This window comes from Delphinapterus leucas, chromosome 15 (assembly GCF_059928025.1).
Source record: "Delphinapterus leucas isolate spDelLeu-1000000601 "Yukka" chromosome 15, BTC_Dleu_Yukka2, whole genome shotgun sequence".
Classification (NCBI taxonomy): domain Eukaryota; kingdom Metazoa; phylum Chordata; class Mammalia; order Artiodactyla; family Monodontidae; genus Delphinapterus; species Delphinapterus leucas.
Window position 1 is genome coordinate 55,616,227 of NC_143143.1, and position 26,401 is coordinate 55,642,627.

At 40.2% G+C, this 26,401-nt stretch overlaps 1 protein-coding gene across 8 annotated transcripts in view; it reads left to right on the forward strand.

Moving 5' to 3' along the window:
* The window catches only part of SLC23A2 (solute carrier family 23 member 2), a 161,691-nt gene that overhangs the window by 90,455 nt on the left and 44,835 nt on the right, over positions 1-26,401 (forward strand). For 7 of the 8 annotated variants that reach the window (XM_089896589.1, XM_022556453.2, XM_089896593.1 and 4 more), the window contains 2 exons: positions 14,981-15,097; positions 17,157-17,314. In XM_089896589.1, the coding sequence (XP_089752715.1) occupies positions 14,981-15,097; positions 17,157-17,314 (275 nt within the window). Of the gene's footprint in view, positions 1-14,980; positions 15,098-17,156; positions 17,315-26,401 lie in introns of those variants that run through there. The other variant, XM_089896595.1, reaches the window with a different exon arrangement.

Here is a 26,401-nt window from a genome sequence, read left to right on the forward strand (position 1 = left end):
ATGGGCACTAAGGTTGTTTCCATCTCCGGGCTATTGTAAATAGAGCTGCAATGAACATTTTGGTACATGACTCTTTTTGAATTTTGGTTTTCTCAGGGTATATGCCCAGTAGTGGGATTGCTGGGTCATATGGTAGTTCTATTTCTGGTTTTTTAAGGAACCTCCATACTGTTCTCCATAGTGGCTGAACCAATTCACATTCCCACCAGCAGTGCAAGAGTGTTCCCTTTTCTCCACACCCTCTCCAGCATTTATTGTTTCTAGATTTTTTGATGATGGCCATTCTGACTGGTGTGAGATGATATCTCATTGTAGTTTTGATTTGCATTTCTCTAGTGATTAATGATGTTGAGCATTCTTTCATGTGTTTGTTGGCAGTCTGTATATCTTCTTTGGAGAAATGTCTATTTAGGTCTTCTGCCCATTTTTGGATTGGGTTGTTTGTTTTTTTGTTATTGAGCTGCATGAGCTGCTTGTAAATTTTGGAGAATAATCCTTTGTCAGTTGCTTCATTTGCAAATATTTTCTCCCATTCTGAGGGTTGTCTTTTGGTCTTGTTTATGGTTTCCTTTGCTGTGCAAAAGCTTTGAAGTTTCATTAGGTCCCATTTATTTATTTTTGTTTTTATTTCCATTTCTCTAGGAGGTGGGTCAGAAAGGATCTTGCTGTGATTTATGTCATAGAGTGTTCTGCCTATGTTTTCCTCTAAGAGTTTGGTAGTTTCTGGCCTTACATTTAGGTCTTTAATCCATTTTGAGCTTATTTTTGTGTATGGTGTTAGGGAGTGATCTAATCTCATACTTTTACATGTAGCTGTCCAGTTTTCCCAGCACCACTTATTGAAGAGGCTGTCCTTTCTCCACTGTACATTCCTGCCACCTTTATCAAAGATAAGGTGTCCATATGTGCATGGGTTTATCTCTGGGCTTTCTGTCCTGTTCCATTGATCTGTCTTTCTGTTTTTGTGCCAGTACCATAGTCTTGATTACTGTAGCTTTGTAGTATAGTCTGAAGTCAGGGAGCCTGATTCCTCCAGCTCCTTTTTTCATTCTCAAGATTGCTTTGGCTATTCGGGGTCTTTTGTGTTTCCAAACAAATTGTGAAATTTTTTGTTCTAGTTCTGTGAAAAATGCCAGTGGTAGTTTGATAGGGATTGCGTTGAATGTATAGATTGCTTTGGGTAGTAGAGTCATTTTTGCAATGTTGATTCTTCCAATCCAAGAACATGGTATATCTCTCCATCTATTTGTATCACCTTTAATTTCTTTCATCAGTGTCATAATTTTCTGCATACAGGTCTTTTGTCTCCTTAGGTAGGTTTATTCCTAGATATTTTATTCTTTTTGTTGCAATGGTAAATGGGAGTGTTTTCTTGATTTCACTTTCAGATTTTTCATCATTAGTGTATAGGAATGCCAGAGATTTCTGTGCATTAACCTTGTATCCTGCTACTTTACCAAATTCATTGATTATCTCCAGTAGTTTTCTGGTAGCATCTTTAGGATTCTCTATATATAGTATCACGTCATCTGTAGACAGTGAGAGCTTTACTTCTTCTTTTCCGATTTGGATTCCTTTTATTTCCTTTTCTTCTGTGATTGCTGTGGCTAAAACTTCCAAAACTATGTTGAATAAGCGTGGTGAGAGTGGGCAACCTTGTCTTGTTCCTGATCTTAGTGTAAATGCTTTCATTTTTTCACCATTGAGGATGATGTTGGCTGTGGGCTTGTCATATATGGCCTTTATTATGTTGAGGAAAGTTCCCTCTATGCCTGCTTTCTGCAGGGTTTTTATCATAAATGGGTGTTGAATTTTGTCAAAAGCTTTCTCTGCATCTATTGAGATGATCATATGGTTTTTCTCCTTCAATTTGTTAATATGGTTTATCACATGGATAGATTTGCATATATTGAAGAATCCTTGCGTTCCTGGAATAAACCCCCCTTGATCATGGTGTATAATCCTTTTAATGTGCTGTTGGATTCTGTTTGCTAGTATTTTGTTGAGGATTTTTGCATCTATGTTCATCAGTGATATTGACCTGTAGTTTTCTTTCTTTGTGACATCCTTGTCTGGTTTTGGTATCAAGGTGATGGTGGCCTCGTAGAAGGAATTTGGGAGTGTTCCTCCCTCTGCTATATTTTGGAAGAGTTTGAGAAGGATAGGTGTTAGCTCTTCTCTAAATGTTTGATAGAATTCGCCTGTGAAGCCATCTGGTCCTGGGCTTTTGTTTGTTGGAAGATTTTTAATCACAGTTTCAATTTCAGTGCTTGTGATTGGTCTGTTCATATTTTCTGTTTCTTCCTGATTCAGTCTTGGCATGTTGTGCATTTCTAAGAATTTGTCCATTTCTTCCAGGTTGTCCATTTTATTGGCATAGAGTTGCTTGTAGTAATCTCTCATGATCTTTTTTATTTCTGCAGTGTCAGTTGTTACTTCTCCTTTTTCATTTCTAATTCTATTGATTTGAGTCTTCTCCCTTTTTTTTCTTGATGAGTCTGGCTAGTGGTTTATCTATTTTGTTTATCTTCTCAAAGAACCGGCTTTTAGTGTTTTTGATCTTTGCTATTGTTTCCTTCATTTCTTTTTCATTTATTTCTGATCTGATTTTTATGATTTCTTTCCTTCTGGTAGCTTTGGGGTTTTTTTGTTCTTCTTTCTCTAATTGCTTGAGGTGCAAGGTTAGTTTGTTTATTCGAGATGTTTCCTGCTTCTTAAGGTGGGCTTGTATTGCTATAAACTTCCCCCTTAGAACTGCTTTTGCTGCATCCCATAGGTTTTGGGTCGTTGTGTCTCCATTGTCATTTGTTTGAAATGAATAGTAGGGAGCATTAATTCTTCAGGTTTTTAAACATCTGTAGCTGTACCTTTTACTGATCTGTTGGCAGGAAAAATGTCTAGTACACTAAAGTTAGCACATTTCTGCTAGACATTTATTGTTTGTGTGAACATTTTTTTCATCATCTAAACTTTGATAGGTGTGTATTTCCTTGAATACTAGTGAAATAGAGTATCTTCCTATTTTACTGGTCTTTTTTTCCTTTTATTATGAAATGACAAGGATAGTGAGAGTTATCATGTGTTGAATAGTGCTAAGCATCCAGACCCTTGGCTGAATGCTTTAAGCAACCTGTCACATTTAGTCCTCATAGCAACCCTGTTAGAAAGGTGCTATCACTATCCCTGTTTTAAAGGTGAAGAAAATGAAATATTTAGGTCCTTTGCTGCCTTAAATTTGTGTAAAGAAAACTTCATACCAGAGGATGCTGCCCTCTGGGATCTTGCTTTTCAGATGGCATTGAAAGGCTCTCTGAACACCTGACTGTGAAATAAGAATGGACCATTCAAGAAGAGACGAGAACTGAGAGCAAGAGAGCCTGTCCTTTGCGTTCCCCATATTCACAGGTTTCTTAATTCATTGTAATGTATTCACTTATTTTATTAAAAACTTGACTTTTTTGATGTCCATTAAAACTCTTGAAGTTCTTATGATAAATGCTGGCTAATATGATATTAGCTATAAGATACTCATCTTGGAATTTGCTTATAGGGATTTTTTTTCCTGAAAGGATGAGGATAATGCCTCAAATCATCAATCATGAATCCATAGGATGGACCTCAGTATCATTGGGACTCTTAGATTAGGGATGTTGAAGGACTTGAACTTCATAATGAGGGTATTTTATTTTAAGTGTTTTTTAGTTTTTACCTTTTTTGACTTATGATTCCTGCAGATTCTCTTTAAGTTACCTTTTATCCCGGTACTAGCTGGTCTTGAAAAACAAAGTTCTCTTGAGCATACTTGTTTAACATAAACAGTTCAAAATTGTATTAAACAGTTTAAAATGTGCTGCCTCCATTCTTGGTCTACCCCACATAATTGGCAGCAGGCAGTCTGGTGTGTATATTCCACATTCTTTTCCACTCATGCCCGCACACATATCTGAGAGTGTTGTACCATGGACGGTGAGCCACTGCTAGTCCCCACCCCACCTACATAATGTATACCTCACCAGGTTAGTAAATGTATATGGAATTTTTTTATTTTTAAAGTTAATTTTAATATCTTGAATAATCTCATGGTTTTAAAAATCATTCTCTCTATATACACCTATTATTTCTGAACTGTTTGAAAGTAAGTTATAGACATAATGCTCCTTTATTCCTAAATAACTTCAGTGTGTATTTCCTAAAAACAAAAACATTATGATATTCACATTGATACAATTATTATTGATAATTGGTTGATTTCATTAATTTCAATTTTAAAATAAAGCTTAATAATTTTCATTTCCTCAGTTCCAGTAATGTCCCTTACAGCTAAATAATGAGTTAAATAGATAAAGCTTAGTTACAGGATCCAAATCAATATCACTTAATGCATCTAATTGTTAATATGTATCTTTTTTATTAATTAATTAATTAATTAATTTTTGGCTGCGTTGGGTCTTTGTTGCTGCATGTGGTCTTTCTCTAGTTGCGACGAGCAGGGGCTACTCTTTGTTGTGGTGCGCGGGCTTCTCATTGCAGTGGTTTCTCGTTGCAGAGCACGGGCTCTAGGTGCACGGGCTTCAGTAGTTGTGGCATGTGGGCTCAGTAGCTGTGGCACGCAGGCTCAGTAGTTGTGGTGCATGGGCTTAGCTGCTCCGTGGCATGTGGGATCTTCCTGGACCAGGGCTCGAACCCGTGTCCCCTGCATTGGCAGGCGGATTCTTAACCACTGTACCACCAGAGAAGTCCCGTTAATGTGTATCTTTAGTCTCCTTTGATCTGGAACAGTTCCATAGTGTTGTTTGTCTTTCATTACCTTGACATTTCTGAATAGTATGGGCCAATTTACTTTGTAGTATGTCTCTCAGTTTGCTTGTCATACTATAATTTTATCTTGTATTTTTCATTAGTGAGGTTGCATCTCTTTTTCACATGCTTAAGAGCCACTTGTATATCCTTTTCTGTGTACTTTCTTTCACATCTTTTATGCCGTTTTGGTTCTTGGTCTTTTTACTAATTTCTAGGAGAGCGTTGCCCTTTTTGATAGGAGTTACAGATGTCACCATTTGGCTTATGATTTTTGCTATGTAGAGCTGATAAAAAATTATGTAGTTAAATTAGTCAGTCTTTTATGGATTCTGGATTTTGAGCCATGGTTAGAAAGGCCTTTTTGTATTCTAAATTTATAAGGGAATTCTCTTCTTGTTTTCTGCTAGTACTTTCATGGTTATTTATGTTTAATAAATACCCTGATATATTTGGAATTACTCTTAAGATATGGCTCCAGCTTTGTTTCCCAGATGGCTACCCAGTACCCCGACCCCATTTATTGAATAATCTCATCTTTTCCTCAACTGATATGAAATACCTTTGTCATATACCAAATCCCCAATGTAATTAGGCCTATTTCAGGGCTTTATATTCTGTTTAGATGTTCTGTCTATTCAGGCACCAGTACCATATTTTTATTGTAGGCTAATGGTGTTTTATATCTTTTAGGGCTAGTTTCTCCATGTTGCTCTTTTTTAGAATTTTTCTAATCATATTTATGAGCTGTAGAATCAGCTTGTCTAATCACCCTCATCATCCCCCAACAACCCCAAAAATACCTATTGGTATTTTTATTGGGATTGCATAGATTTAGTAATTCGCTTAGAGAAAATTGGCATCTATATGATGCTTAGTCTTCATGTTTAAGACTGTGATAAGTCTTTCTGTTTGTTCTGTTCTTCTTTTGTATCTTTTAGGAGGGGTTTTGAAGTTTTCTTCATTTATGTCTTTCATATTTCACAAGTTTATTGATAGGTAGTTTATCTTTCTCATGTCTATTGGTAATCAAACTTGTTTGTCCATTATATCTACAAACCTTGTAAACTGTTGATGACTATGTATTGGTTTTATATTCCATTACTTTACCGAATATCTTGTTTTCACTTGATTACTCAGATTTTCCAAGTATACATTCATGTCATTTGCAAATAGTGATAAGTTTACCTTGCCTTATCTAATTTTTATTCTTGTAATTTCACTTTCTTATCTAGAATAAGAAAACGAACTTTCTTTACTAGAGGTATCTAGCATTGGCTAGTACCTTCAGTGAAAGTAATGGGGGTGATAGTGGACATCCTTGACTTTGGTGGTTATAGTTTCTCTATTATGATAGTGGTTTTGGCCTAAATAGATACATTTCACTATGTGAAGGAAATATCCTTATTCTTAATCTATTGAATCTTTCAAAATCAAGTATAACTTTTGAATTTTGAGCAGATGCTTTCTGTGTGTTATAGAGATGATCATTTGATTTTCCTCCTACTATCTCTCAATATGATCTATTGAGAGATAGATCAGCAACAACTGAGGCTGTCAGTGTTGAACCATCAATGCATTCTTGATGTGTATGATCACAATATATTATTATTTTTTAATGCATTGCTGGATTTTGTTAATACATATTTCTTTAGGATTTGAGCATTAATATTCATGAGTGGGGTTGATCTGAAGTTTTTTTTGGGGGGTGGTAGTGTCATCTTTGGGAGGTTTAGATATCGGTATTATGTTTGCTTCACAAAAGATTTTGGGGAGGGACTTCCCTGGCAATCCAGTGGTTAACACTTTGCACTTCCACTGCAGGGGGTGTGGGTTCAATCCCTGGTCAGGGTACTAAGATCCCACATACCATGCAGCTTGGCAAAAAAAAAAAGATTTTGGGGAGTGTTCTTTTCCTTAAAAAACATGGGAATTTGTGTCTGTGTATGAAACATAAATATTACATGTAATATGTTGAGTGTGTGTGTATTTAAAAGTTAGTTAGCGTTCCCTATAAAATCATCTGAGTCTAGTATTTTTTTTTTGACATACCTTTGAGAATTTCTATTTCTTCTTTGGGAATCAGTCAGTTTGGGACTTATTTTATTCTGGAGTCAGTTTTGGTAAAGTATTTTTTTCTAAAATTTTGACTCATTCTAATTTTCAAGTTATATACATAGAACTGAGCAAAATGGATTTTTATGTTTTTTAATTCCTTTATTCTGTGATTATTTCCACTTTTTTTTCTGATTTTTTATGCTTGTCCTTTCTCCTTCCACATTGCTCCATTTTTATTTCCCTGGATTAGCTAGTTGGGGTTTTTTTAATTTAAAAGAACTAAATTTTAGATTTACTTAGTGCAGATGCTTTTCTGTTTTCTAATGTATCCGTTTTTTATTCCTTTATTGGTTTTCCTGTTATTTTCTATTATTTTTTGAGGCATATGCTTAGTTTGTCTTTTTGTTTTAAGTGCAAAGACTATGAATTTTCCACTAAGCACTGCTTTAGCTATATCCAGTGGATTTTCATAGTTAATTCTAATAAATTTTCTATTTTCTAAATAGTTTTCTATTTTGGATCACATTTCTTCCCCTTTGCCCTTTAAGGGGACATTTAAAAATTTCCAGATAGAGGAGGGTTTTTCTTTTTCTTTTGGCTGAGTCAGGTCTTAGTTGCGGCACATGGGATCTTTTGTTGTGGCATGCGGGCTCCTCATGGTGGTGCGCAGGCTTCTCTCTAGTTGTGACGTGCAGGCTCCAGAGCGCATGGGCTCAGTAGTTGCGGCGTGTGGGCTTAGTTGCACTGTGGCATGTGGGATCTTAGTTCCTGCACCAGGGTCGAACTGGCATCCCCTGCATTGCAAGGCTGATTCTTAACCACTGGACCACCAGGGAAGTCCCTGGAGGAGGGTTTTTTTGTTTTGTTTTTGTTTTTTGCTGTACGCGGGCCTCTCACCGCTGTGGCCTCTCCCGTTGCGGAGCACAGGCTCCGGATGCACAGGCTCACAGCCATGGCTCACGGGCCCAGCCGCTCCGCGGCATGTGGGATCCCCCTGGACTGGGGCACGAACCCGTGTCCCCTGCATCGGCAGGCGGACTCTCAACCACTGCGCCACCAGGGAAGCCCTGGGAGGAGGGTTTTTGATTGTCTGTTTTTTTAATTTCCAGTTTTATTGTATTGTGATCAGAAAATGTTACTTGTATTATTTTTTGGAATGTATTGATGTGTTCCTTATGGTGGAATTTTTGCAAATATTTTTTGTGAATTTTTGTGTTCTAGATAATTGAAAACAGTTAAATATTTAGGTTATATTTTATTAGTTATTACATCTTTTCTTTTGCCTGCCATTTGGTCTGCCATAAATTGAGAGATTAATTTCCCATTATTGGTATTTTTTAGATTTCTCATATTTCTGAGATATTTTGCTTTATAATTATCGACTCTCTCTTATTTGTACATAGACACTTATAACATGTTTATGGTGAATTGTACCTTTTATCATTTAAAACATACTCATATTTGTCTTGGTTATTGCTCTTTAGCTAGAATACTACCTTGTTTGAAGATAATTAAGACTTTATTTGCATTTTTCTTTAGCTTTGCTCATTCTTAGGTGTATCTCTTACATACAGCATAGAATTGAGTTTTGCTTTGAGAAGGTCTTAAAATCTTGTTCTTTCAATAGTTGAGTTTAGCCTGTTTACATTTAGTGATAATGACAAGTATCTATTTTATTTATTTGTGTGTGTAGTTGTGATATTTAAAAACTTCTGTACTTTATTCTAGTGGACACCTATATAATCATAACTATAGAACAATATACTTAACCCTTTATTTCATTGTCTTCTAGTTTCCTACCATGAACAGTAACAAAATTCCTGTTTTTCCTTCCTTCCTTTTGCTCTTTCTCTCCTCTACTATCTGATTTTGGTCAGAAATATTACTTTTGCCCATCATTATAATTGATTTGTTAGCTTCAAGTATCATCCTTTGACTTCCAGCTATATTAGATGACAATTAATTTACTCTACCGCTTGCCTTTTTCCTTTTCACTCTCACATTTTGTTAATTGTAATGACTATCTTTTTGGTGCATTTATATATTCTGGCAGTCTAATCCCTATTTTTAGTTTTATTTATTTATTCTTGGTATTTTGGAATTTTATTTTATTTATTTTTAATTTATTTTTTGTACAGCAGGTTCTTATTAGTTGCCCATTTTATACATCTAATCCCTATTTTTAGTTTTAATTCTACAGTTAATTTGAGACAAGCCTTCTGCTGGTTTCCCTAATAATTTCTGGGTTGACCGAAGTTCACCCTCTAGACCCTTGATATTCAAAGTGTAGTCCATGCACCAGCATCATTAACACCATTACCTACATGTTAGAAACGTAGAATCTCTGCCCCAACCAAGACCTGCTGAATCAGAATTTGCATTTTCATACAATTCCTATGTGATCTGATATGTTCACTGAAGTTAGAGAAGTAACACTATAGTAGTAGTTTCCAAGAGAAGAGCTGGATCATGGGAATAGTTTTGGATGAGAATTTATCTATAGCATTTAGCCTTGAAGGAGAGTTCAGCTGGGTGTAAAATCCTTGGGACATTGTTTGGATCCTGACTCAAATAAATCAGCTGTAACAAAGTTTTGATACAATATGAAAAAAGTTTTAAAAGCATTGGGTATTAGGTGATATGAAGAAATTGTTAATTTTATTAGCATGTAATGGTATTTTGCTTCTTTTTAAAAGTCTTTATCTGCTGAAGAGACATACATATGTGTTTATGGGCAAATTTATGTATTTTGAGGATTCAGTTTAAAATAATCCATCCCCTTACCCCAGTAAAGTTGGAATGGTATGGGGAATAGATTAAACAAGAACATAGGGCTAATAAATTTTGAAGCTGGAGTTGGGGATAGATATAGGGCAGGCATTTCATATTCCTTCTACCTTTGTATATGTTTGGAAAATAGTATAACACAAAGTTAAGAAAATAACTGAATCATAATAGTTTGCTGTTTTCCCATTTTCTGGTGTTGAATGTGGCTATGAAGAACTCAGGCTGGTTTTTTCTTTAAGTCAGTATCTTGATCTTTTTGCCTGTCCTATTCTTTATTTATCTTTGATAATCAGTAACTTTAATGACTATCATATGATAATAATCATATCATAAGTTTTGATGCTGCCCTGGGTCAGTTTTTCCTGGCACTTTCAATATTTAGCTTCAAGGCTAATGAATGTTGTCTTGAATTATATCTTTATTTTTTGTTCCAGTCTCTTCTTTTGGTTTCCTTATTTGGGGGCTCCAATTATGCATATTTTGGATCTCCTTTGTCTGCCTTCTTTATCACTTCTCTCTAATCTTTTTTTCTCTTACATTTTTTTCATGTTGTCTCTTCCCTCTTGTGCTCCTACCACTTTCATCTTTCTATTTTTCCCCCTTCTGTCCAGATTCTTTCAACTCACATTTTATTTCCCTTTGTTCTTAAATTTTTTAATACAGTTGATTGTTTTATTGAGTTTTCAAAATAGCTGAATCCTTTTTCATTAATTTATTGAGTACTTAGTGCATCTTTCTAATTTGCAGGCATATCCTTTAGTTCTTGGAAATTTTCTTATTTCTTTGATTCCTATATTCTGTTTTCTTCCATAAAAATTGTTATTATTTCTTGTCTTTTGTTTTAAGCAACCTTTTTATTATGCTCAAAGATTTGGGATGGGGCATCACGGGCTGGTTGCTTCTGTCATGCTGGCATGACATTTTTCCTCCCCCTCCCCTAAATATTTATTTTTATTTATTTATTTTACTTTTGGCCGCATCAGGTCTTAGTTGCAGCATGTAGGATCTTTCATTGTGGCACACGGGCTCTTTATTGCAGTGCGCGGGCTTCTCTCCAGTTGTGGTGTGTGGGTTTTCTCTCTCTAGTTGTGGTACACAGGCTCCAGAGTGCATGGGCTCTGTAGTTGTGGCGTGCAGGCTCCAGAGTGCGTGGACTCTGTAGTTGTGGTACGCAGGCTTGGTTGCCCCGCTGCTTGTGGGATCTTAGTTCCCCGACCAGGGATTGAACCCACGTTCCCTGCATTGGAAGGCAGATTCTTTACCACTGGACCACCGGGGAAGTCCCCGTATTTGTCTTTTTGTTATTTTGAGCACATATATTTGACTTTCAACCCTTTTGTTGAGTTTTTTTTTCCTATTTTGTTTTTAGTTTCTAAGATCTCTTTTCCTGTTTTTTGTTTATTTGTTTGTTTTTATTTGCTGATTAAAGCTTTTAAAACGGCAGTGCTCTCCTCCCAGGTTCAAAATATTTTTATTTTTGTGAAGACACAGGTTTCTTCCCCCCCACCCCCAGTATGTTTTCTTTCTACTACATGGACCCTATTTCCTCTGTTTATTTGGCTCTTAGTTTTGGAGGAATGTGAGGCAATAAAAAATATGACTGTAGGGTCATTGTGTGTGGATGAAGTTTGTCTACTGATGGGCCTTTCCACTGAGTAGGGAAAGCTGTCTTATCACTGTAGGGTCTAGAGATGGCAGTGTCTTGTCTCTGAGGCTGATCAATTCCTCTAGAAATAAATCCTCTAGTCTCCTCCTGTGGGTACATAACCTGGCTTCTGGCATTTGGAAGCAGATGAGGATCCCGCTGTTCATGCTTGCATTTAACCCCACATAGCATTCTTCAGTCTGAGGTGTTTCTGATTTGTATTCTTCAAACAATACATTTTTGTGTCTTGTAGGATGAAGACAGCAGTAGGCAACAGGGTGTCTGGTTCACAGAGTTAAATCCCATCTTCTTTCCATCCCTACTCTGTCTTGTGCCTCCAAGCATAGAACCTTTCTGGGCTTCTGTTGGTCAACCAACTTGCTTCTTTATACCTTCCCTCTCCAGGCACCAATGTTTTAGGTTCCTTCCCTCTCCTAAATGGGTCACAGCTCATACAAATGCTTTGCATATTCCAAAATATGTTATTCTCATTTCTCTTTCTACTGTTTTCTTTGTCCTTGTAGATTTGTGTCATATTTATTCTTAGTGTTTTCAGGAGTTAGAGGAAATGACAGATGTGGTCAATCAACCATGTTTTACTAGAACTCAAAAACTGGTTATTGAAAAGACCAGTGACATTGATCTTTGGTGGACCTGATTAAGGTGAAAGATGAGAAAGCACTAATGCATATTAGCAATGTGAAAGGAAATATAAGAAACATGTATAAGAGAATATTAACTGCAACTTTATGATAATCAATTTGAAACCCTATAGCAGGGTTGGCAAGCTACATCCTGCAAACCAAATCTGGCCCAACACTTGTTTCTGTAAATAAAGTTTTATTGGAACACAGCTATAACTCATTTGTTTACATATTGTCTAATGTTCTTTTGCACTATAATAGCAGAGTTGAGTATTTGTGACAGAACCATATGGCTCACAAGGCCTAAAATATTTACTGCATAACCCTTTACAGAAAGAGTTTGCTGACTCCTGCTGTAGAGGAAATTATTTCCTAGAGAAAAAGACTACAAGTGACTTAAAAGTGCTGTACTAGATAAATAACCATAGGAGAGATTGGAAAGGTTATTAACGATCTTTTAAGAAGTCTCCAACAAGAGAACTGAATTCTGAGTTCACTAATCTTTGAAGAACAGGTAATTTCCTTTTTCTTTAGATTATCTTAGACCATAGAATAATATGGAAAAGCCTATTCAAGATGACATCATCAAATTATTAATGTAGTCATCTTTTAAAGAAACCTCGCTGTTGGAGCTTTTTGTTTTGCAGTTTTAAGAGAGTTCATATTGTTCATGCAGTGATAACAGAATGTGGTACCAGGGTCCACAGTGACCAAACACACTCCTTCTGTCTCTGGGAAGGGTGGTGCAGCATTTTTCTGACAGAGTTCACTGATCCCCTTGATCACACAATTCCCTACTTTTTCTTAATACCATTTGTGGACATTTTACATTAGTTCCATTTCTGAGTTGTAGAACCACCCTCATTACTAAGAAAAATTGTGTGTGTACAGTGTATGTATATGTTTGTGTACACATCTTAATCTTAGCCTTCCAGGCCTGAAAGAGGACAGATGCAGTCTTTTCATTTCTGTTCATCTGTTTTATAGTTAAAACTAGTCATTTTGGAATCATTAGAATGATAATGCGTATAATATTATTGTAACAGATTGTACTAATGTAGTAATTGTAGTGTTACTGTACTCTGTTTTCAGACATTTCTTTGTTACTTTGTGAGCAGTAAAATTCCCCATCTGTAGGTAATATGACAGTCTTGAATTGTCCTTTGTATAGTGAGTCCAGTATCCATAGTTGCATCATGTCAGCAAATGGTCAACTTAGTTCAGGGATTTCCAGGACTGATTTGAGAGTCCCAAATCAGGTTCAGTGGTTTGCTAGGAGGACTCAGAATTCAGAAAAGCTATTACACTCCTGGTTACAGCCTATTTGAGAGAAAGGGTCAGATTAAGATCAATGGAAAAAAACATGTAGGGCAAGGTCTAGGAGACACAGAACAAGCTTTCGGTTGTCCTCTTCCTAGTGGAGTCATGTGAGCAGTGCTTAATTTCCCCCGAAACAAAGTGTGACAACACTGAAGGAGTGTTGCCAGACCCTCTGGAGTCAAACTGATACCATGTGGCCCAAGGCCCCATCATCAGTTGCATTGTTAGCATAATCTATGAAGGGCAGCTCAAGGCTTCATTCAGGTAAACAGATATACTCTTAAGAGGCAGGATATTCCAAGAGCACAGAGGTTATCTTCCAGGTGGCAGGCAAGGGCCAAACTTCTCTTTGAAATGTGCAGGGTTTGGACAACCCAGACCTGCTGAGTTAATCCTTTACTGTACATCACCACATATCAAGTTCCTCACCATGTGTACTTTCTCTACCACCGCTACAAACAAATTTTAAATGACACTTATAATAGGTTTAAACCCATTTAATAATGCAGATCTGCCAGCATCCATTGTTTGAATGGAAGAAAAAGTTCTTTCCAAAAGGTCATATTCAATTCACATTTGGATTAGATAAAATGTCAATTTACATCAGATATTTACCTTTAGGCTTTAGAAGGTAAGGCTGAATTGTGTCACTTCTTTCGTTCAAGAGTATTTGGCCCCCAAATCCCTGTGCATGAAAAATGGAGTGATAAACATAAGGAGTCAGCATCTTTCAAATGTGGATCAAATCCATTGGAAAGGGGGTACAAATTGGGCTAGGTGTGGCCAAGGATCAGAATGTTATCATCTTTATCGTTTTTGTGGCACATCTTTTAATTTTATTTCCTCTTAGGCACTTTATGTTATTAAAAAACTAAAAAAAAAAAAAATGCACATCTTGGGTTCCAAGAAATTGTTTGTAGGGTTTTAGAAACTACAGCAGTATTGAGGGTATATGGGGGAACCCCCGAGTTTTCAGTTTGGCTCAGATACTGGATGAGTTCAGAAGTGATGCTGAAGCTGAAGCTGACTGGAAATGTCTAGACTATAACCTAAAGTGTCTGGTCTTTGTAAAGATTCTGGCTTATAAAGGATGCAAGGCTTAACATTGTAAAAAATCTTTAGTAATGGTGAGGGGAAAAGAAAAAAAAAATGTCCCCTAAAGTATAAATACATTTTTAGTCTATTTTTTAAAAGAAAATTTGAATCATCATATCTGTATACCTTTGCTCTCTTCACTCACCATTATGTCTGAGCAGCAGTGTTTTAAAAGAAGGGTGTTTAGGTACAGAAGTCTTTTTCCTTGCAGGGATGGAATGGGATAGGAGGGACAGATTAGTGCTCTCTGTTGGAAAGTGGTTAGCATTTTGTAACATTGCTTCATTAGGGTTACCACCCAAGGGCAGCTCATGCCAAGGTATTACTTTGTGCTCTCAACCTTGGGAGCATCCCTCTCCATGCAGTGGGTGCCCAGTCTTGGGGAGAAGCTCTGAGCAAGTTGGGTGCTCTTGGGTGTGAGTTGATGGAAGGAATGCTGAAGCCCCAAATCCTGAGAGCAGACTGTCCCACCAAGTGAGTGTGCTTGACACTGTGTCAGAGGTGACCAAGGCTTAATTTTACAGGAGAGCAACAGACACTTTATAAAGTTGTTTTTCAGTAACAGTAGCCTGTGCTGAGTTAACTTTAGTCCTTGCTTCCATTAAACAACTTGTTTTCTCCCTCTCGTTCACAGAGCTCTCTTGCTGAGACCTTGGATAGCACGGGCAGTCTTGACCCCCAGAGATCGGACATGATTTACACCATAGAAGATGTTCCTCCCTGGTACTTGTGCATATTTCTGGGGTTGCAGGTAAGATGATTCCTTTGGAATATAACCACCAGCAGATGCTTGAATTATCTGTCTGGATTATTTAAAATTCAATTTTTATTTTTTATTTATTGACAACTTTAATATAAATTACTCTTTTAAGAATGTTGAATGGGAATTGTTAACATGAACTTCATAACAGTGAAAGGAGGAAAACAGGAGGAGTAGGTTAATCATGGAATGAAAGAAGGAAAATGTTCAGGGAATAAGCAAGAGAAATGACATGGAAGTAAGGGAAAAAGGTCATAGATGTGTGGAAAGGGGAGAATAGAGGGAAGATAAAGGTAGAAGAATAGAGAAAAGAAGGGTTAATGTTCATCTCTCATTCCTAGTTAACCAACCACAGTCACCGTCAGTTCTGCCATGAAATATGGGTGACCCTGAGAAGTGCTGTGTTGGTCAGGGCATAAATGTGGAGGCTTCAATCTTATTTTTAAAGGAAGGCAAACTTCGCCTCGGTGGTGTCTGCTTTGTCTGCTGCAATTTCCAGTGGGAGCAGAGCAGGGAAGCTGCCAGGGGAGGGGTGGGGGGATGGGGTGAGAGGTGACCCAAGCTAATGCAGGACTCCTGAATCTTTGGTACCCACTTCCCCCACCACCACCACCACTCCCTTTTCCCACTTACGATTGAAGTGGGGCTTTAAGAGAAAGGGGATGACATGGAAGGCTCTTTGTCCAGATGCATACCCCTGGCCTGTGTTTGCCTTGGTTTTGAGGTTTCACTTTCCATTCTTTACGTTTGAATGATCAGTTCATGCTGAGAAAATCAGTCCCGTTATCCAGAGAGGTTTATTCACTTGGAGGTGAACTGTACCTGATGAAAGCTGATGCTTTGGTCCAGTTTCCAGGCCCCTCCCCGTAGGTATCAAAGCACTTGGTAACCTGGACAGAAAGGCATCTAATAAGAAGACATAACCAAAGGAGCTGACTGGTCTTGGCAAATAATTTCCCTAGGGCTGAGTATCTGGAATCAGATTCAAGAAACTCATTTTTTGAAATGTTTATATTATAGATGTTTCTAGAAGTAGTCTTCCCGGTTCAGATAGGATTGGGAAACCCTGTGTGCATCATGCCCTTCTTGACAGTGCACAGCACTCTTAAACTTGTGAGCAGCTCTGGGAAGTCCTGGATGAGAATATTCTCTTCCCCTCACCAAACACCTATTAGTGTTACACAGTTGGGCTTTATGGGCTGCAAGCAGCACATTTTGGCAAACATGACCAGAGATGGGGAACTATTAGGAAGAAATGTAGGAAGTTTGCAGAACAGAAGTAGGAACTGAACAGGCAGGCCTCTGGGAGGAAGGGAAGTGAGCAGTGAGGGCTGGAATGTCCTGCCAGGGCCACAAGGAATGGGGGAGGGGCCCTAAAGGAAGAGGGGGATGGGCTCTTTCTGGAGGATCCCCACAGCTACTGTGTGACCCTAGCCCTTCCCTGATTGCTGTTAAACAATGCTAGACCATAGAAAAAGATGGAAAACGCCTTGTGCAATGAAGCTTGTAACTTTAATCCCCAGACCTAAAAGAATTTAAAAAAAAAAAATGGACAAATTATCTCAAGAACATAGATGTAAAATTCTACATAAAATATTGGCATATCAAATCCCAGAAGAAAAATCTAGCATGACTAACTAGAATGGTTCAGTGCTACACGGTTCATGTTAACAGATTAGAGGAGAAAGACCTATGGTTTTAGCAATTGATGCTGAAAAGCATTTTAAAAAAGCAAATATTCCCAGTAAGAATTATATAAATAAAACACTACCAGTGTTTGTGTTGAGTACTTCCTTTGTGCTGGTCTGGATTCATGCAAGTAATAATTAATAATACAAGTTAGTGATAAGACAAGAAAATGTAATGGAAAGGAGAAATGCAAAAAACAGAGATGATTTGGCATATGATAAGAGTGTGTAACTAAAAAACCAAATTCTTCATGTGTGTAACTTTTTAAAAACAACAGGGGGGTGGGCAAAGTCAGGGTAAAATCAGAAAAAATACAAAGAAGGGTTTATTCTTTTCCCCTCTGTCTCCCTGTCACCCGTAGCATTACCTGACGTGCTTCAGCGGCACCATCGCGGTGCCCTTTCTGCTGGCCGATGCCATGTGTGTGGGATTTGACCAGTGGGCCACCAGCCAGCTCATCGGGACCATTTTCTTCTGCGTGGGAATCACAACTTTGCTGCAGACAACTTTTGGATGCAGGTGAGATTGGGGCACTAAATTGGGGATGCTGAAGCACCCATGAAGCATTAAGCACTGCCATTCACCTAGGGCTGCTTAGAGGGACTGACTGGAGTATAGGGAGGTGTGTCCTAGTGGCATTTGCCCTGCCTTCCCCCAACGCTACTGTGTTTCTTCTCTAGGTGGGTGGCACCGCTTCCCACCTAGTTGTGCAGGCTGGAAACAGACTCACTCTCAGTTCCTTCCATCCCACCAGTTGGCAGGGCAAGTTTTCTCTCCAGTACCCCCTCCCTGCCCCCATTCCTTAAGTTCAGGCCGAGACTGTTCTACTAGGTTCCTAGTTGTTTCCCTGCCTCCAGGGCTACTCTCCTCTGCCCTGCTCTGTGTGCCACTCTAGTGCTGTCTTTCAGTGTTTGCATCTTCCTGGGTGTTACCAGGCTACAGCCCTACTCCCTGTTTAAAAAAACAGATGTGCCCACCCTGTAGACTTCTCCCTTGTTTTCTGTCCCACCACCCTTCCAGCCATGTCCCTGCGCCCTGCAGTCCCCTTCCCTGCACTCACCCAGGGGTGAGTTCGTCCCCGAGCCCACCCTGCTGTCTTGCCATCCTGTGCTTGTGCTTCGCTGCAGCCTTCCGGTCCTGGCTTGCCCCTCTCCTCTCTGTGAAGCATCCCTGACTTGCCAAAGCCTCCTTTCTCTCTGGATTCCCACACATGCACCTTGTGTATGTTCTTCTAATGTGGCTCTTATTCCACTTTGTCCTTTTTTGTTTGTGTCTTTTCTTGCTGATTCGTGTTTCCTTCCTTGATGCCAGAACTGCGCTTTGCATCCCCAGTCCCCAGCTTAAATGGGTATGGAGCTGGCATAGGTAGGAAAAGAACTGTCCTGTCTTACCTTCTCCTGCAGGCTTGCTTTGTCCCCTCCTGTCCCCTTCTTCCACCCTCTTCACATGCAGCCTTTTCCTCTACCCTAGGGTGCTGCTCAAGGGGCGGAGCCTGTGGGGACAGGACTGTCCTCAGGGGAAGGACAGCAGAGTAAACGTGCGAGTTCTGTCTCTCACTCCATTACAGACAGTCTGCCTTCCCTGCTAGGAAAATGGGAGCAAAGGCAGAGGGAAAAGAAGGCAGCTTGGGAATCATGGAGTGTATTCCAGTGAGTCAGAATCCTCAGGGTGACCTGTACTTGAGGGGGGGGGCAGGGCAGGAGAATATGGGAAGAACAGTGTTAGGGCATCCTGGTTGGCGGCATAAGCAATGTCCTCAGGAGGGATACGGCAGCTCCCTAGCAGTTCTGCTGATGGAAGGAAGGCTGTGAGGGCTGGCTAGCTCTTGGGGTTCTCAAAACCCCAGCCCCTGCAGGACTGCCTGCAGCCACCGTGCTGAGCAGATCCCTTACCTCAGAAGGGAGGGTCTTCTTAGGGGACCCCTGAGGGAAAGTCAGGGTGTTATTGACCCGTTAGGGGAAGGAGATGTGTTCAGGCATTCCAGAGAGGACTTGATTCATTTTCTTAGAGCCCAGGTAGTTAAATTTGGCTGGCAGCATCTTTCATTCTTTTGATACAGCATTCAAGGTTCTGTATTTCAAAGCCAGAAAGGATTAGAAAGCTTTTATTGACCGATTCAAGTGTACACAGGACACTGGTTCTCTGGGGAAATATTCTTTTTCTAAACAGCTAGCTCATCAGGGAACTTGTAGCACAAACCATCTGCAAATTTTGGCAGTGCCTCTAGTTGAGAATTGTTGGTTGACTTGAAGAGGGAATGAAAGACGTGTTTACTGAGGTACAGCAGGTACCAGGTGCAGCTCTGCCTTGGTCTCATATCAGGGAGGCTAACCCTGACTGACAGTTGAGCCTGGCTGTGCTGGGCACAGTTGCCTAATGGTGACATAGTAGGGAGAGTTTGGGGTAACTTTTGGTGTGTGCTTTCAGTTATGGGAGGGCACCCGTTCAGGACCCTCTTGCCCATCGTTGGGGCACAAGAGACCTAAACAGAGCAGCCTGGGTCAGTGCGGTTTACCCCCTCCCCTCCCCCTGAAGGAGCACAGTGGAAGGAAGGGAAGATGGAGAAAGAGGAGTCAGTTAGCTTTTGCTCTACTCCCTTCTTTGTGCTACAGCACCTTTTTCTTGCCCGGGATCCTTGCCTCCAGCTCCCATCTAGTAGGGAAACAGTGAGAAGGCACTCAGCGCCGTGGTTTCCAGCTCCACAAAGCCTCAAGCTGTTGTTGATACATTCTTTTTAGTTTTATCCAGCATATATTTGAGGGCCTGCTGTGTGAAGGTGAACCCAGATGATGAGGTGGGTGAGAGGCATTTCCTTCCCTGCCTGGTTGGTCACCACCTCTGGGGTTTGTTTGCTGTATCTGTTTATTCATGTGTCCCATCTCCTCCATCCTCTGCATCTCCCTGTCCTTCACCCTTTTCTGTTAAAACTCTTAACTCCTCTTTACCCATCTTCCCTTCCTTCCACGGTGCCCAAAGAGGCAGGGCTACCCCTACTAGCTGAATCACCTCTCACACCCTTGCCCCTGGTTTTCCTGTGGGTTTCGTAAAAGAAGAGCAGAGATCTCAGGAGTGGCCAAATATCCCACTCCTCTAGTATTTCCAGCAGACCAAAGTTGGCACTCAGACCTCAGTAGAGTGGGGACCCGCCTCTGGCACCCAGTACTTACTCAGAACGGGGGCAGGGTTGAGCATCCCTTGGCCTATTTCAGGGGACCCACCAAAGCCAGAGCAGCAACATTGCCAGTGTTAGTTAAAATCAAGTTGTTGAATATTGTAATGATCAACTTTAATCCCATGGGCAGTCAGAATCTACAGTTTCCAGTAAAGCATTAGCTTATGCCACATGGCAAATGATGGGTTCTTCCCCATTCACACACGGGGGAGTGAAATGACTGAGTATGAGAAGTTAGAGGGACCTATGCAGTGTTATGACTCTGGACAGAAGACCTCTCCAGCTCCCAGTTTCCTTTTGTGAAAATGACAGGAGGCTCTTCCTGAGGTGTCCTGTGGATGACACTTGCCATCACTGTGTTTTTGTAGATTATTATAAGCTCTTCCTAAAATACATTTGGGAAGTTACAGAGTATGAATAATGTGAAAAGCCTTTTAATTCTGCTGCTTGCTAACATAGACCCTCATCGTAGACTGTGAATTATCATCTTAACAGACTTGTGCATTTACTTCCTGATCACAACAGGATCAAACAGATAAAGCAGTTGGGGCAGAGGGAATATCAAGGTGGGACAGTGGGAAAGAAAGGCTGATGTGCCAAGAGTGGGGTTTATTCCCAGTATCACAGCCATAGGATTGCAGATGGCCTGTACGTGTTTGTTGGTGTTTGTTTGCAGTTCACACTCATTTCCTTAGGCAGAGAGCTGCAGAAGAAAAATCATGTTCAGCTTTCATGATTTCTAGGACAGATTTTCAGACTTTTCCAGCTCTGAGTGGTTTGCCATGTGTGTCTGAGTTCTGTCCGTTTCTTCGTGTGTTTACCTGTTGAGTACCCAGTACTCCCTTGCACTGGATATAGTGTGTACATGGGACCTAGAGACCAGCCATAGTCCATGCCTCTGAGGGCTGGGGCCTGTATTGTGAGGAAGCTAAGACCATGATTGCAGGTCTAGAACCGAGGAAGGAAGCATAAGCATTCCCATCCTCTGGGCTGTGGCCAGGTCATCCCTGCTCCGTGTTTCACATGGGCACTCTGGTGAAGAGTGGCATGCTGTTCCTGGAAAGTTGTTTCATTCCATAAAAATAACCAAAATTGATATGGAAAAAGTGAGGGTGAAACAGATGTGTGCCTTTGCAAACCTGAACACAAGCTCAGAATGCCAACTTTAAGATGCTGTGTTGTAAATACTCCTTTGGGGGCATGTTTTCCATGGGCTGGGCTGGCTAAGGACACAGAAAATGTGTCTGATGCAGCATGTGCTGCAGACCCTCCTTCCTTCACTACACATCTCCCCTGGCATGAACATGCTTTCCTTTCCTCCAGAGATCATGACTTGTTTTGAAATGGAGGTCATATGTCTCTGCCCCAGTTGTGTGACTTCTGTGGCTTTAGTGCTTCCCAGGGCTTCCACCTGTTGGGGATGGGCAGTTTCTGTGACAGCTGCTTCTTCCATCCCCCTCCTCCCATCCAGCCTTTTCCTTCTTCCTTCTTTCCTTTGACTTTTATCCCCTGCAGTTTGCTTTCAACGAGGTCTTTACTGTCGAGTGCCCTTGGGTGAGGTTTCAGATTGCTGAAATCAAACCTTATTCTAATTGATTTCAATCCAACCTACCCCTTGGGCTCTTTCCAGGAATTAGTAAAAAACCTTTAAAATCCCAAGAGCAGGGGCAGGGTTCAGAGTCCCCTAACTCAGATGTTAGCCAGCCAGCAGCAGCTATGCCTCCCTGGCTTTGGGGAGGACTCAGTTCATGCATAACCTAGGCTGCCATTGTCTTTTCCATCAGAGACCAAGCTTTGATAGCAGCTCTGAGCTTCCCAGAGCCCTTGTCCTCGGGTGTTATGCATAGCTGGGGGTGAAGGAGGGCCCTCTGGGACGGACCCTGCCCCCTTGCACACCATGCTGACCTCCAGCTTTCCCTGAGGTGTGCAGGTGCTGTGTTTGGGGACCACATCCAGCTTTTTGTTCCAGGTGCCTCTTGGAGGCCTTTCTCTCAGCTCTCCAGCAAAAGAAAAAATTGCAGGTGGAGTGGCCCGTTTCTTGAGAGCCTCTCCTGGCCATAACAGGCCTGCTGTAGACACACAGAATATTCCTTTGCTGAGAAAAGGTAGGGTTTTGGCTAAGAGAGCCATTGTAGCTGGTGCAGCAGCCTGGTCTCTAACAGAGTTTCTGCCCTGAGGAGAGAGCTACCCTGTCTTCCATCTCCTTTGGTTCTGGGACCTGTACGGTATAGGAGGCAGCTCCAGGATACTTTAAAGTCTCAAGTATAAGGCTTTGAACTCTTAACTGTTGATAAAATTTAGAAGAATGGAGAGATGCAGTACTTGGATAGGGGTAGGGGAGACTGGGATTTTCCCCCACATTCTTTTCCTGTATATGTGTTTGTGTGGGGGTGTATGTGCAGTTTTTTAAATTACTTGAGAATTTCAGGCAGCATGATGATGGCTCACCCCCAGATACTCTCCTAAGAATGAGGGTCACCTGTGTAACCGTTTACCACACCTGAGAAAGCTGAGTTATATCATCTAATATGCAGTCTATATTTAATTCCCCTAGTTGTCCCTAAAATATCTTTTATGGCTATTCCCTCCACCTCTCTGAACTAGGATCCAATCAAGTTCGTGTGGTGCATTTGTTTGTTGTGTTTCTTTGGTCTAGTAATAAACAGTCCCTACATTTTTCTTCCACATCATCCTCTTCTTAAAGAGTCCAGGCCAGTTGTCTCGTTGAGCATCCCGTGGTCTGAATATGTCCGATTGTGTCCTTGTGGTGGTATTTGATTTGTTCCACAATCCCCCTATTTGTTGTAAACTGGGAGATGGGGCCAAAGGCATAGTTGATTCAGGGTGAACATTGAAATTACTGTGTAGATGATAGCGAGCCTGTGATGTTAAGCAGGCTCTTAAGAGCAAGTCGTAGGTTTTTCCTGCCCCCATGTAAAAAAAAAAATTACTGTTTATTTAACTCAAAGAATTATAGGTAGTACATTAAAAACATGGGGGCCAGTGAGAACCTGGAGGTAGTGACCTTGGAGGAAGGTTTGCCCTCACCAGCTGTGTCGAGGGGCTCTGGCTTCAGAGGTGGCGTCACTCCCATTCTACTGTTTACCAGCTCTGTGGCTTTGGGCAAGTTACCTAGCCTCAAAGTCCCCTTTGCTCCTCCATAAAATGATAATAATAATAAAATTGTTAGTGAGCATCAGATAAGATAATGCCTGGCACTCGCCCACACTTGCCTGTTGGTGCTCATTATTTTAGTGGATCCTCTGGAAGGGTGGGTGTAGGTGAGGCAGATGGGGGTGCAGTGGGCAAGGCTGGTATGCCAAATGGAGCAGCTTGTCCTTGATGACATGGCAGGGGTTGGGTGTGCTCCTTGGCCACATGGCCACAGGTGGACTTCTTCAACTCTAGCTTTTCTGGGTGGTCTCCCCATTCAGTGAACATGCTGTTTCTCTGTTTGCTAATATTTCTGATGCTCCAGGAGACTAGGAGACTAAGTCCTCTTAGTATATGTGGGGTTAATGAATTTAGTTCCCCACAATCTTTTTTCTTTGACTGTCACATCTCACTTGCCCCGTATGTTCCCACTTGTTCTAAAATGCTCATCTTCTTCCTCATGGCCCACTAATTCTCCCTTTTATCATTCCTTTTCAGGCAGGTGACTGCCTGGCGAAAGCTGTACAGGGATAGAGCAGCACTACACAGGAGCAGAGGATAGAGCTTCTTGTCAAATACCCAGAGGGAAACTCTTTTCTTTTTTTTTAAATTTTGTGTTTTTTGTAACTATTTGACCTCACTCTAGTATTCTAAGGACCATGTTACCATCCTCCCCCATTTCTCCTCCCAGAAAGACACTTTATAGACATAATTTTTTTAAGTCATATCTATTGAGGAGTAATTGACATACAGTAAAATTTTCCCTTTTTCACTTGCATAGTTAGATGAGTTTTTACCCATGTGTACAGTCACTTAATCACCACCACAACCAACAGATAGAGCATTGCCACACCCCAAAGAATTCCCTTATGCTTCTCTGTGACTGGCTAGATCTTTAAGTAATAAAACAAACTTTTGACCTGAAATAGTTGATACTATCATGCTTGAAAAGGTTATCAAAATTGTACCCAGCCAACCCTCCTAAATTTCTGTGCTCTGTCTGGACAAAGCCTTCTGCTGGGAGCTGGGAGAGGAGCCAGTCGGCTGCTTCCTACTGAGGTTCCCTAGGAGTGTGTCTAATTGGAAGTGTTGACTGAGATAGTTCATATAATTTTGATATTTACATATAAGACCAGAATATCATGGACTTGAAGATAAATGTTAGATTTGCCTTTAGTTAAAAGTTTTCTTTGAATCAACTGAAAATGGATTAGAGATCCAAACGTAAGAAACATGATACTATATAACCATTAGAATAAAACGAGGGCAAATTCCTTTATAACTAGAAGTTGGGAAAGACTTAAACTAGGACTCAAACTCCAGAAACAATAAAAGGATGATAAATTTGATGCCATTAAATGTTTTAAAATTTTTAAGCTTTGCATTGTAAAAATATACCATAAACAAACAAAAATGACAAACTGGAGAAAATATTCATAATATAGATAAGTTCTAATACCTCTAATATAGAAAGAACTCTGAAAAATCGAAGTTAAAAATTACCAAAAATGGTATAGAAAAAAAGGACAGAAGACATGAATAGCTATATAAAAAGCTATATAATGGCCCTTCACCATAAGAAAGGATCAAATTGACTTTATAATAAGAAATCCAAACTAAAGCTACCCTGAGATACCATTTGTCTCCTTTGTCAGATTGACAAAAAATGATTTTATTTATTTATTTTTTTTTTTGCGGTACGTGGGCCTCTCACTGTTGTGTCCTCTCCCTTTGCGGAGCACAGCCTCCAGACGCGCAGGCCCAGCGGCCATGGCTCATCGGCCCAGCCGCTCCGCGGCATGTGGGATCTTCCCGGACCGGGGCACGAACCTGTGTCCCCTGCATCGGCAGGCGGACCCTCAACCACTGCGCCACCAGGGAAGCCCCCAAAAATGATTTTGACAAGCCACTCTGATGGCAAAGCTGTGGGAGAACAGGCATTGTTACACATTGCTGTCAGGAGTGAAAATAATTCAGTCCCTGTGAAGAGGAATGTTACGGTATCTAGAGTACATACGCATTTATCATTTGATCCAGCAACCTACTTCTAGAAATTTACCCTGGAGATATACTCCCACAAATGCAAAATAAATACAAAAAGTTTTTTTTTTATTGCTGTGTAATTTGTAATGGGAAAATAGTTAACACAACTTAAATGCCTATCTGTAGGAGACTACCATACATCACACAATGAATTACCATGCAACCCTGAGAAAGAATAAGAAAGATTTCCATGAACTGGTATACAGTAAGTTCCGGAATATATTGAAAAAACAAGTTGCAAAAGAGTGTGTATATGTTTGAAGAAACAAGAATAAGTTAGAAATTAATAAAAATGTTTAATGATCAATAAGTCAGATTTGGGGGTTGGAGGGGATAGGAGTGACATTTTCCTGGTATATCTCTATATGGTTTGATTTTTTTTTAACCATAAAATGTTCAGCATATCCAAAACATAAAATCTAAAAGGATGAAGAAACACAAACCCTAAAATTGAATACAAACAGAAACAAGTGAACCTAACTTTATGTCAAATTGCTGACCACATGGAGAAAAGAATTAATTCACAGACTTTAGAACATAGTACTTTGCACACTCTGAATGGGATATATTCTAAGAAAAAGAAAATACAGAGAAGTCTTAAACTTAGTAGTCTTGTTAGTAGTGACATTGGTATAATTCTGGAACTGTGCTGCTCTGGGCAAGTTTGAGACAATTTAATTATTAAAAGGAATAGTCATGGAAGTATATTATTAAATTGAATAAAAAATGAATCCATGTGATATTCAAAAAAAAGAGGGAGATAAAAATTGGACAAAAAGGGAGCCGAGAACAATTCCTAGAGGAAGTGGTATTTTCTCTGTGCCTTCAATGTTGAATAGAAATGGAGCATTAGCAATGAATTGATGACATAAGAGATGAGCAAAGTCTCAGAGGCAAGAAAGTAGACCGCTTGCCTGGAGTGCAGGCATGTAAAGTGGCCGGTGAGAGACTAGACTGGGGAATGGGTTCAGGTCACCTGGACACCGAGGAGGAAATGAGGCACTTCCAGCAGGGTTTTGAACACAGTAAGAACTTGTCTGGGGCTGGTTAGGTTCTTTTGCTGTCCTGGGGCTAGAGCCTGACATGGGAATGTGTCACTACAAAGGTGACTGTCTGCTCAGGGATTTTTTCTTAATGACATCCAGCAACACTATTAACTTTAAAAACTTCCATCTGCAAAAATCCATTTTTGGGGTATCTTCACATATTTAAGATACACTTTCCCTGTAGTCAAGGTC